Source organism: Arachis ipaensis, chromosome B08 (genome assembly GCF_000816755.2).
Source record: "Arachis ipaensis cultivar K30076 chromosome B08, Araip1.1, whole genome shotgun sequence".
Classification (NCBI taxonomy): Eukaryota; Viridiplantae; Streptophyta; class Magnoliopsida; order Fabales; family Fabaceae; genus Arachis; species Arachis ipaensis.
This window is the reverse complement of record NC_029792.2, coordinates 8,427,428-8,440,439: the sequence shown is the minus strand read 5'-3', so window position 1 is coordinate 8,440,439 and position 13,012 is coordinate 8,427,428. Positions and strand designations below refer to the sequence as shown.

Here is a 13,012-nt window from a genome sequence, read left to right as displayed (position 1 = left end):
TATTAAAATTTAGTTTTTGTTAAATTATTCACATAAATTTAATTTTGATATATTAACAATATAAAATATTTTATACAATAATCCAATCATATCTATTTTTTAGATAATTATTCACTTTTCTTTACTGGTTACATGCTGACCAGAATTTAATAAAATTGCTGTCTCCTAGACTTTTTCATTTCGATATAATTCTGTTTGTAACTGTATCCCAAAACATTGTAAGAGGGTTGCAAATACACTTGCTGGATCCATTAAGGAGAATGAGGTAGAAATATGGAACACGAATCTAGACGAGGAGACCTAGAACCTTATTCTAAAAGGGCAATCTTCATGAGTAGTATGTGTAATAAATTACTGTTAACTTTATATGAAATAAGATTGTTTCAAAGACTCAAATTAATAAATATGTCGCGCTGTTACGGATACCAACCAAGGCCACCATGTTTGGTGTGTCGACTCACATACTCACCATCGAAAAGAAAAAACACACGAGGGAGAAAATAAAAAGTCAAATATGATACTAAGAAATAATATATACACGTATTACTACTATTACCAATACGGAATAATGTATACTCGTATTTCGTATCATTGGAGTGTAGCGCTAGCTTCCCCTGCATTCTAGAATAATAAAATGGCGAGCATCAAACAAGTAATTAATATAAAGAAAAGAATTATAGAAAATATTGAGTGTTCAACATTTGTTTATTCAAGTACAATAAAGCAACGTTTTCAGACTTGCACAATAATTATTTATAAAAAAAAAGGTAAAAAAGTGGTTGATTATTTTTTTTATTTAAAATATTTAATTAGTAAAAAATGAAATGATTTTTTAAAACAATTATTTAGGGAATAAAGTGGTATTGTTTTTTATTTATGTTTTTTTCAGAGAAAGTCTAGGAGACCAGCACTTTTATTAAAATTTGGCCTACACTTAACCATCAAAAGAAAAGTGAATAATCTCACACCATTAAAAATACTGATGATGACTAATTGATGGCTACAAATCACATAATCTGCTGGTCCTCTAACACTCCTCTTTTTTTTTATAGTTATCATGAAATTATTCATTCCAAAAGTTTAAGTCAACAGGAGAGTCAATATAAATAATTATATTCTTAACATTCTTCCTCAAATAGGAATTTTTTCTGAGTTTGTTTGATTTTTGTGTAGATTTTCTTTTATTCTTGTAATAATTTTATGTGTTTGAATTTTTTGTTCCGCTTTGCTGTGTTGAGTTAATTTGTTAAAAAAAAAATACTAATATGTGTATATATAAGAGGTGTTGGGGGTTTGAGTAATAACTCCCTAACCTAACTTGATGGCAAGGCATTGATTTGATTATTAGAGACATGGTATGGTAGTGCTATTGCTCTCATCTCATGCAGCCCTGAGCAGTGACCACTGCACAGAGAGAAGAGTAGGGACCAACCCCCTCCATTTTTCTATCTTTTATTTACCAATCACACACAGACAACTAAACAGAGAAACAAGTCCCCTGCATTCATACATTATATACCTTTGATTTCAAGTAGAAAAATTGTCATCTCTCTTTGTTTCTTTGTCTCTACATACACTGATGCATGTCCTTCTTGCTCCTTAACAACTTCCTTCTTCACACAAATTAAGGCTTTGTTTTATTTGTTTTAATAATGGAGTTTGAGCTTGAGAACCCCTTTGATGAGAACTACCATAACCTTCCCTTTGAAGCTGTCTCCTCCCTCTTCCACATTGAATCTGAACACATCCCTCCCTCCAATTACTTCCACACTCTCAAGGCCACTGATTTTGATATCTCTCTTAGAACACATCTCATTTCCTTCATATCACAGGTAACCAACCACTAATTCATCACTTTATTACTCTCTTTTCTCTCTTCTTTCTTTGAAACAATTGCTTGCTTATGTTCTGTTTCAGTTGTCCTGCACCTTTGATCCGGTTCTGCCTTACCTTGCTACCAACTATCTAGATCGCTATCTCGCCAACCAACCCATATTGGTAACCACACACTAAATTATTTAATTACTACTTAATACTATATATCTTTTTCTATTCAAAAACAATGGCATTGGCCTCAGTTAGTAGTTAAATTACTACTCTTATGTTATATGAACAATATTTTAACTAACATTAGACTATGTATTTGTGGACATATAGCAACCAAAGCCATGGACCAACAAGCTTCTTGCAATCTCTTGCTTCTCTCTAGCTGCTAAGATGCTAAAGATAGAGTATTCTCCCACTGATGTTCAGGTAAATACTTATTAATTATGAGAGCCAAAGAGTAGTGAGATTAGTTACATTGCATTGTGTTACATACTAGGTTCTTGTGAACAATCATGGTGATGGTGGTGTCATATTTGAGGCACAAACAATACAAAGAATGGAGGCCATTGTGTTGGGGACACTACAATGGCGCATGCGTTCCATAACACCATTCTCATTCATCCCTTTCTTCATCAACTTGTTGGGCATCAATGACCCTTCATTCAACCAGGTACTCAAAGATAGGGCCTCCCAGATCATATTGAAGTCACAAACAGGTACATAATCATATAATTAACTTAATTAATTATTGTTTAAACAATTAGTGAATGAATGAATGTTTTTGTGTGTGATTGGCAGAGATAAAGGTTTTAGAATTCAAGCCATCTGTAATTGCAGCATCAGCTCTACTGTCTGCTTCACATGAGTTGTTTCCCTTTCAGTATCCATGCTTCTTTAGAGCAATATCTGATTCTTCATATGTAAATAAAGTACATTCTCTACTACTTAATGCTCCTTTTACTTTTAGTTTCTCTATGTTCTTTTTTATATTATTATTAATGGAATCACCCGGGGTTAATATCAGTGGAGTAAAAAGAATGTTTCTTTGCTTTCTTTTATAAAAGTTTCTGTTTGTTCACTTAAATGAATTGCAAGCAAAATTTTAAAGTCAAAATTTTTTTTCTGACTCGTCAATCAATAATAATGTGGCATGAGACATAACATGTTGTGTGTGATTAGTTTAGAATCAAATGTAACATTAAATGGTATGATACTGTTGAATTTACTGAAAATGCAGGAAAGCATGTTGCAGTGCTATAATGTGATACAGGAAATGGGTAGAGAGGAGTACGAATCATCTGTGTTGAATGTGAATTCAAGCTCAGACACACCGGTTAATGTATTGGATGAACATTTTCTGAGCTTGGAAGAAAGTGAAAAAACCAACATTGCTCCCACCACACACAATAAGGACCTCAAAAGAAGATCAAAGTTCACTGCTTATGGTAACAACAACAACAACAACAACCACTCCCTCCATTCTCACCATCAATGCTAGCTGAGAAATTATAACACAACAAGAAGATAACATCATCACTTATTAATTAATCCTCCTCTTTCTGGTCCATTCTGAGAGTGATTAATTAATGTCTTTAAGGACAAGATATATAATAGGGTGAGATATTGAGAGAGCAATGTACTGATCCATGAGTAAATAGTTTGATGGACAGAATCACTGTAACGTGATCTTGGTACGGCCCTTCATTTAAATCTCTGCTGCTTCAAACAAAAAGGAGAGCTATGGGAAGATAAGATATCTAAGTTTCTTTTTTTCTTCTTTTATTTTTTTTTTTTTGGGTTTTTCTTGGAGACCAAACAAAAAGACAAAACATAACTTTGAATTGTAGGGGTTGAATTTTTGTGTGTCTGTTTTGTAGTTAAGTGTGGTGGTGGTTCTGTCTATTTGCTTCTGGTAAAGGAATAAATAAATAATATACAGTATCATAGTGAAGGAACAAAATAAAAATGTATATGTAGTAGTACCTTAATTAATTAATACTATATAGTATTACTATTTATGTTATTCCTACTTGCCTATATAAATATTATTATTTTGAGAGACCAAAACCGTTATTAATTAATTAATTATGCAGGTGATTAACAAGAGATTAGGACCGTTTCATTTATGAGAATTAGGTGTTAGTGATAACTTGGATGGTCCCGGGGACTCAACTTTTTTTTTTTTGTCAAACATATTTGTTTCGGACCTTTTCTTTTATGAGAACTCTGTTATAGTACCTGCGAGTTGATAGCAACTTCACATAGACCATAAGGGACCACTGTGCGTTGGTTTCTACCGAATAATTTTGCCCTTTAATAAAAGTTTTGTTCTCTCTTGCTTTTATTTTGTCTATGGCTAAATTAAATTACACGCACTTTTAAGTTTTAACTATATACATGTTATACCTAATTTAATTCATTTTTACATTGCACACAAAAACTATATGTATATCACTTCTACTATGTTAACGAGATTTTAAAAAAAGAAATCCTTCTAAACATCTCGTTTGCACATGAAAGGTTATAAACAAGATAAGTGCATATTAATAAGTTGGAAATTCAGGTGCAGTCAACTTCACGTGAAGTTGATAGTTGAAAACCGTTTAATGATTTGACTGATTTGACTAAATTTTCATTGAACGGCTCTCGTTTATCAACTTTATGTAAAGTCGACTGTACCTGAGTTTTCACCTATTAATAATATGGTATTATTTAGAAAGAATCCTATCAACAAGGGGAGAACGAATTCAGAGAAATGTCGACATGAGTTTCATTTTCGGTCTCAGGTTATTTTATCACTTTCACCTATATATGTAGTAGCTAGCTAGCAGCTTTCTCAATTCAAATGATGAAAGAAATTAAAAATAAAACTGCTCTCACCGAAAAGATTCTTACTGTTGGCGCAGTTTTCTTACCTGTTACTACTACTTAAATTAGGTATCCCCTGCCCTGGAAAATTTAAAAAAAGAAAAAGTTTGATGATTATAATGCCATACTTTTTCTACTTTTGAATACCATTGTCAGGTTCCTAGCTAACATGAAAGCGGTGTTTGTTGAATTGAAATCCTAGTTTGACTAATGAAGGTAAAGTTTTTTGATTCAGCATGTGTATTTATTAAAAGCTGGGGTTCGCGGGTAATAACATTATTGATGTATGTTTCACACACACTTCTGTTTTTTTTCCCTCCCTCTCTGTACTTGCTTCACCAAAATAGTCAAGAGTAGTTTGGTGTTATCATTAGCTTCACCAATTATTCAATTTGTTATAATTATATCACGTAAAGAAAGGAAATTAATTCTTCTTTTTTGGAGAACGAAGATATATATATGGATAATCCAAATTATTAGGTCAATGCATTCTTATCTCATCAAAACCTTGTTTTTATCGTCGTTAGGTTGTAGCTAAATTTTCACCCACTCTATTAAATGAAACTACGTAGTACCTTGCATGCAACTGACCTTACTAAAGTTTCTAACTCAAAGAACTCATTGTATGATGAGTATATATCATTAATATTATCATATTAAAAAAAGTTGTAAACCAAGATTAAAAGTTTAAGTTGTACAAAAAAATGCAAAGAGATGAGAATATAAAAGGAGAAGATATAGTATAAATAGTTATATTTTTAATATTTTTTTTAAGTAAGAATTTTTTTTTCTAATATTATATTATAAAATTATTTCTTTTAAAAATTTAAACTAATAAAAAAAATAACATGAATAATTATATCTCTAATAGGAATTATTTGAGTCAAGATAACAAGGAACTTTTTTTATTGGGTTGTCCAAGTAAAATATGTATAACTGATAGCGACAACTGTTCTTTCTTTTAGATAAGAACTTTATAATAGGGTGATTAAATTTAGTTTCTTAACATAAAGGTTTTTTTAGATTCAATTAAGTCTTGATCGATCAGGGTGAACGCGGATCGAATATGGTCAAAATTTTGATCCGTTCTACATTAAATTTATCGGATCTATTATCCGTATTTTTTTAAATTTGGATTCTATCTGATCCGCGTATTCTCGAATCAGATCGGATCAAATATCAAATATACCCGCTAAATATAATAAAAATATGTTAAAAAACTTATATGAGGGTCATCAATGAACCAGTTAGAATGATCGAACATGCATATCGAAAATGAGGATCTATGATCGAAGTAACGGGGAGACCAGTAATCAAGGTAGTTGAAGACGATTATCACACTATTATTATTGGGAGAGCAGTTATGTTTGGTTTTTTTGTATGTGGAGCACGTGAAGGAATTTTGATTGGTTGAAAATGGCTAAATAGACATAGCTTAAAAAGAATAAGGGTTGGAATTTGTTTTTAAAAAACACTCACGCGCACTCATATCCCCCAACGACTTTCTAAATTTGCAAAGAGTTTTCTTTTCTTTTGAATTTCTTCCATGTCTTTTACGCTTTTTTTTTTAATTTTTTGTAATATTTTTCTTTCTGCAAATTTATTACTTTTCTATCAAATTTTTCTGTTCTTACTTTTAACATTCCTGCATTTGTATTTAAATTTTAAAGTCCTTTGATAATGTCAAAAGTGATTTATTGCTTTCTTTAAATTTAGTCATTTATTTCGTTTTTCTTATATCTTTTCTATTTAAAATTTTGTAATTTTTATCTTTTGTTTATACGTTTTTTATTTCTTTTTATCACTAGTCCAATAAGAGTCTTTAATGCACAATTAAAAACTGAAATTTTTAAAAGGAATTTTGCTAAGTAGACAATAAATATATAACACACGATATATATTGTTTGGTGAAACATAACAAGCTATAGGATTTACTGATTTACAAACTACGATGTGAGGTACAAGCATATCTAGACATGAAAAGAGCTAAAGAACTCGCAAGAATAATGTAAAAAGTGATACCTTAAACTGATTCACTCATTTGAGTCATTTCCTGTCCTATCCTATCTTAAAGGACAACAAACTTGAAAACGGTTGAAGGCAAAGGCCATCAATCCAATCTTGGAGGCCTATATATGTGTCAATAATTTTCTGGACTCCCACCAACGTAACATATAGATTGTGACTAATCCATAATTAAGGATTCGGTACATAGGAAAGGACTTTCACTAAGTACACACTATTTTTCAACAAGCCCAAACCAACATAAATTTGTGTTGTATAAGCACCAACCAACAAAAGCAAGAAAGAATAGTAGCTACTAGACGACATAGGGATATGATGGGATTGATTAGCTTTTAACAAATAGACATGTTCACGTCCATGGGCCTGCATACTAATTAACTTTTTAAATTAAATTATTAACGGATCTAATTATGTTTTGAATTTAGTTAACACAGGTTTAAAAATATATGTTAAGGTTATTATTAAAGTAAAAATTTTGAAAGATTTTATTATTTAATTGCTATGCCAGAGATGGATCTAAAGAGGGACAAGTAGTGGCTTTGCTAGTCTCTTCAACTTTCCCGTTCTAAAAGAAGGATATATATGAGATATGTATTTGATAGTTACTCAAATAAAATAATTACAAATTAATATTATCAAATTATAATTTTCTCAAATTCAAGACGCAATTGTAACCTTTTACATATTTACGTAAATCATTGGTATTAGCGGTTTCAAAATCAATATAAATTGCTACTAATAACTACGATTTACGTTCAAATTAAAATGGTGCATATAGAAATTGATATAGACAACAGTAGTTTATGCAAGCAGGGGTTTCTGAAAAAGTGTGGCAATGCATAAACCACTATAAGAGTTTATGTTTTTGTGAAGTTTATTTTTGACAATTTTTAATAAGGTAAAAAGAGGATTTATTATTAAATAGATAAGAATTGTATTAGATGGAAATAGAGGGTCATTGTGGATTGGATAATTAAATTTTCGATTTGATCCGCACTAAAATATAAATAAATATAATTTAAATTATAAAACTTTGAAAGTTTAAAAAGTAATACCAAATATGCTATATGAGGATTGATTTATCTGTCGAAATAAAATTTTGGGGATTGATCTGTATTTTAATTTTTTTGGGATTAAAACGTTTGCTTTTAGAATTCTTGGGGCTGATTTGGATAATTACTCTGTCGAAAAATGAACTGGAGACTAATTTGTCTGCTGTAAAACTATAGAAATTGATCTGTATATTAATTTTTTTAGAGACTAAAATGTTCACTTTTAAAATTTTTGAAGACTGATTTAGATAATTATTCTAATAATAAATACAAAACAAATATATTGAAGATTTAAATTTTATTATAAATTTTTATATAATTTTTTTAATTAATAATTTTAATATGTGTCCTTAAAATACATATTAGGTGTTAGTTAAATTTATAAGTTTTTAACTAATTATTTTTAATTATTACGGTGCATTTAATTTCTACCAAACACCATGCCAACATTATTTCACATATATGTGTGTAAAGGTTTCTACAACAAACTCAAGTGAGTGATGAACAATGTATGAAAAATAAAAACTAGGGTTAATATCTATAACAAACTAGAGTTAATTAGAGAAAGGAAAAACTACCTAACTAACCGGAATCCAAAATAACTAACTTATCATAATTGAGTTGACTAATATTACATCTCTTTACAGTCTGAGTCAACCTATTATTATTAGAAGGTAAAACTAGAAATCCATTGGTCAATTCGGAAGCATATACACGCATATATAGATATAAAATGAATGCAGTGGCAGAAGCATATGCATATGGGTGATGAAAAGTTTATTTGTATATATGTATAAGCTTTTTAGCATTTGTTGGTATTGAGTTGTCTTGCTAGGGCAACATGCATGCAAAAATTCAGTGGCAATTAAAGTCGTGGAACCCAGCACCTGCCTCAAGTCACATGAACCGCAAGACTATATATATATATATTTGACACTTGATATCGTGGCCACATTATGATAAGCCTCCAACCTCAATAAATACGAGCTGTGTTCTATCCTTGTCTCCATGCATGTTGTGCTCAACCATGATTATCATCAGCGCTTATTAAGACCCAGGAAAAAAATGTTTTGTTTATGTATATATATATGCAACGAGATAGATACATGTGAATTCGTCCAATGTTTGACATTATATATATGTGTGTGTAATACACATAATATAACAAAACCACTATAAAAAAACATGGCCATATTGCACTAATTTTGTTTAGTTAGAATGGTATGATCGAATTTTTCGTTGCACAAGTTTCATAAGCTATATACGCATCAAGCCCTAAGTAATCGATCTCCGTGTAGATATTACATTATTCGTAGTGGGAAATTAATTGGGGGAATAAGAGTTTATTATATATGAATTATTGACTGATAATATAGGGGTTTTGTAATATTCACAATGACCTTGATGAGCATAGAAATCCAATATATCGGTCATAGATATGTAAGGTCAAATTACGAGAGATGAATAGAAAGAATATGAATAATTTTGATGAAAAATCTCTTTATTTGTTGACAATAAACTTTATAAATAACATTATTGTTAACAATAATGAGGTACATGCAACGTTATTTTGCAAGGAGAGAAGATAGATAATAATCTGGAAAATGAGATTATTGTGCCAATATATCCTAGAATCTTAAGGGAGAAAATAGTTAACATGTACTTTAACATTTTTTAACTTCCTATGAGTTTATTATTAATTAGTATTGTTTATTTAGTGTTTTTTAATGCAAATATTTCAAGTTTAATAAATTATGATATAAAAAAAATAGGTTATAGTAGTAAAAAATATGATCCTAAACTCTATAGCTTATCAAACTTTTTTTTAAATCTCATGTGAAACTGTAATTTTTTAAAAAGCTCGCATAATTTTGCGACGCTTAAAAATCGCTGCAAAATAACTCCTTATTTAGCAGTAGTTATTAGAAATGGTTGTAAATCTATTTATCAGCACTTTAAAGGATGGCAGTTTTGTAAGCGTCATTGATCTGCTTAGCAACGATTTAAAATCGTTGCAAATCCTTTAAAAAATTGTTGCTAAATTTCATTTTTGTTATAGTGATATATAAAGCAAAATTTAAACTCTCAACACTTGTTTAAGTAGATAGGTGAACTAACAACTGGACTAACCCAACTTGATTTCTTAATAATAATGTTAACATGTGTTATTCTCAGCTAAATTTAAAAAAAGAAAAACAAAAAAAAAAGTTTTCGGACAATAATAGAAAGAGTTGTGCTTTGTTTTTTTAGGTGGTTCTTATTAGTAGTAGCTGTTTTTGTGAGGACCCAAGTCGGCGAACGAAGTTCATCCACAAATTTTGAAACAATGCTACTAGGCCAGGCCCAAGCACAAAGTACGAACCCAAATCAGGTTAACCTGCAAAGATATTCAAGGCTAAATATATTCTTGAATTAACATGATGCAAAAGTTGGTATTAACTATTAAGTATTAACTCTGGACTACACCAAAAAAATAAACGTATTAACTTTGGAAAATAAATTCTCTTGATTGATTTTTTAATTAATCTTGTTAAGTGTAATTTCTTATCATATAAAATATTTTTTACATTTTTTATTTTTTGTCCTACTTTAACATTTAATGGTGCGGAAAACTAGACAAGATTAATTGAGATGATTAAAAAAAGTTTAACATTTGAGTTAATAATTACTACCATTTTTAATTTTCTTGATGATGAAAGATTTATTCATTTATGAAATAGTCCCTTAAAGCTAAATAAGATTTGTTATAATTATAGTAGCTAGAATCTCGATTTAACTCTTAAAATCTTCCGATATTACGATTTTAAATGAGTTTATCGATTTTACGAAATTTATACTAAGTCTGACGATTTTACGATTTAAATCTTGTTAAGATTTTACGTTTTACGTTTTTTATTTACTTGTTCGATTTCACGTAAAATCTCGATTTTCTCTACCTTAGTTATAATAACATTTTTTTAAAAAGTTTAAATTTGATAGTTGATACTATGATATAATATTATTTCTCTTAAAAAACTTGAATTGATACTATGTTTAAATTTATAATAAGCTAGCTATAAACTATTATAAACAAAATAGTAAACAGCAATTTCATTTTCAAAATATTAGTTTGCTTACAATTTTTTTTTTTTTGGGTGGGTTAAACTTGTCAAGTATATGGAACTAATATTTTGGATTTCGAGGGACATTTTTTTGGTGTATTAGCTATTTGATATATAGTCATCAAAATGACAGTTTGCTAAGAATGTACGTAACTTTTATTGAACTACTATGGGTGTGTATGTGAAACACGTTGAAGAGGATAAAAGTGCGTTTAAGTGCTTTGAATACTGTTCTTTGATGTTTGACATTTTTTTTTTTTTTCTGAACGCCAACGTGATTTTACATTCCAAAAGCTCGTTCACTAAAAGCAAGAAATTATAGCTTCTCCATTTACTTAACGTAAGTTTAGGTTTGTTGCTAGCTATTATTGATTTTTCTATAATTTTTTTCTAAATAAAAAATACTAAAAATATTAAAATAATTATTCTAATTTTGGTGCACTGTTTATTATTTTAATTTTTTATAATACATATTTTATCTAAAAATAATTTTAACTAATATTATCTAAATAATATTTATTTTATCAAAATCAATTTTAGTAAAAATTGTCAAACATAAATCTTGTTGGCATAAACTCACTTCTACTCAAAATCAATTCTACAAAATCACTTTTATTCAAACTTCAGTTTGGCCAACATGAATCCAAACACATACTATATAGTTTAATTTCATATCCTTTGTTAAGTAAACGATCTTCTTTTTTTCTTTGTCTATTTTATTTCCTTTAACATGAACACACTAAGAAAACTATAAGCTGGATGACCACTTAACTTATTCACATATCACATCATTCAATTAGGTTGGCACTTGGCACCCAGTGTCCAGTGATTTTGAAATGTTGCTTGTCTGGCTTCAAATAATGAAACTTCAAAGATGTGAATACATAGGATATGGGATCCTGGCTCAACCAGAAAAATCTTGAAAAACTACCCAAAATCTAAAACTTGAGGTCCGAAGGAAAACAATCCTAGTAGAACACTAGAACTTGTTACGTTTTGGCTGACGAACTTGTTACGTTTTGGCTGACCTCGTCAATTAAATACACTGGATGAAAGCAATATTCATAGCCAAACTATAACCACAAAAAAATACTTACCACGATACAAATATTAAGAAAAAATTTAGGGGTCAATTACAAATGGGAATGCTAGGTAAACAATGATTATTTTGAACAATATGAACAACTACCAATCAAATAAAAATACATTATACTCTAATTTAATGCTACTAATTTAAATTTACTTTTTTTAACCCTATTAATTCACATTATTCACACATTATTCAAAAATGTTGTTGGTTACCTATACTTTTCCATTACAATATAAGTCAACTCTCTTTAAGATTCTAATAAATATCTGTACAATATGTATAATGGGCTGTTTATTTAGCCCATTAAGGATAAATAATAAAAATCACTTCACAGATTACTCTAAATTTAAAAACTCTCATTTAGTTATTTTTTATCAAATTTTAAATTTCAAATTTCTCAATTTTAAATTTTAAATTTTCAAAAAATTCAATTAATTATTTCAAAAAATAACTATCTAAAAATTTTAATTTACCAAAATATTTCACTCTAATACCCTCTTTTTTTTTAACCGGCGGTCACCCCACCTTCATCAATAATCATCCCACTTCACATTCGCTGTTTGACTTGTCACACGCTATTAACCCTTATAAAAAATAACCATCCACTTAATAATAAAAATAAATCATCCGCATATCTAATGAATTGAACATCCAACTTATTTTAATTATATATAACTAAACTCAATTTAGTCAAAATAATCATCTACATGAAAATTAAAATAATCATCCGTATACCTACTAAAATAATCATCATAAATTGACCATTAAAATAAAAAAAAGAAATAAATGAACAGAAGAAATAACCATGACCAAGCTCCCTTAGCAAAGAGTTGTTATTATTAGGGATAAGTATTGTTTTGGTCCCTAACGTTGAGGGTCAAAATTGAAACCGTCCTGATGTAATTTTTTATTTAGAATCATCTTTAATGTTACATTTCATTTTAAAATCGTCCTTTTTAATAAATTTTGTTTATAAATGACAAAAATACCCTTTTTTTTATAAATAGTTCTTTTAAATAAAAAATATATAAAATTAAAAAAAAAAAGAA

At 29.1% G+C, this 13,012-nt stretch overlaps 1 protein-coding gene across 1 annotated transcript; it reads left to right on the top strand.

The window, feature by feature from the left end:
* Positions 1,302-3,768, top strand: LOC107614073 (putative cyclin-D6-1). Its single transcript, XM_016316299.2, has 6 exons — positions 1,302-1,832; positions 1,918-1,998; positions 2,158-2,253; positions 2,324-2,543; positions 2,626-2,756; positions 3,065-3,768. The coding sequence occupies exons 1-6, from the start codon at positions 1,653-1,655 to the stop codon at positions 3,323-3,325; spliced, it is 969 nt and encodes a 322-aa protein (XP_016171785.1). The 5' UTR covers positions 1,302-1,652; the 3' UTR covers positions 3,326-3,768.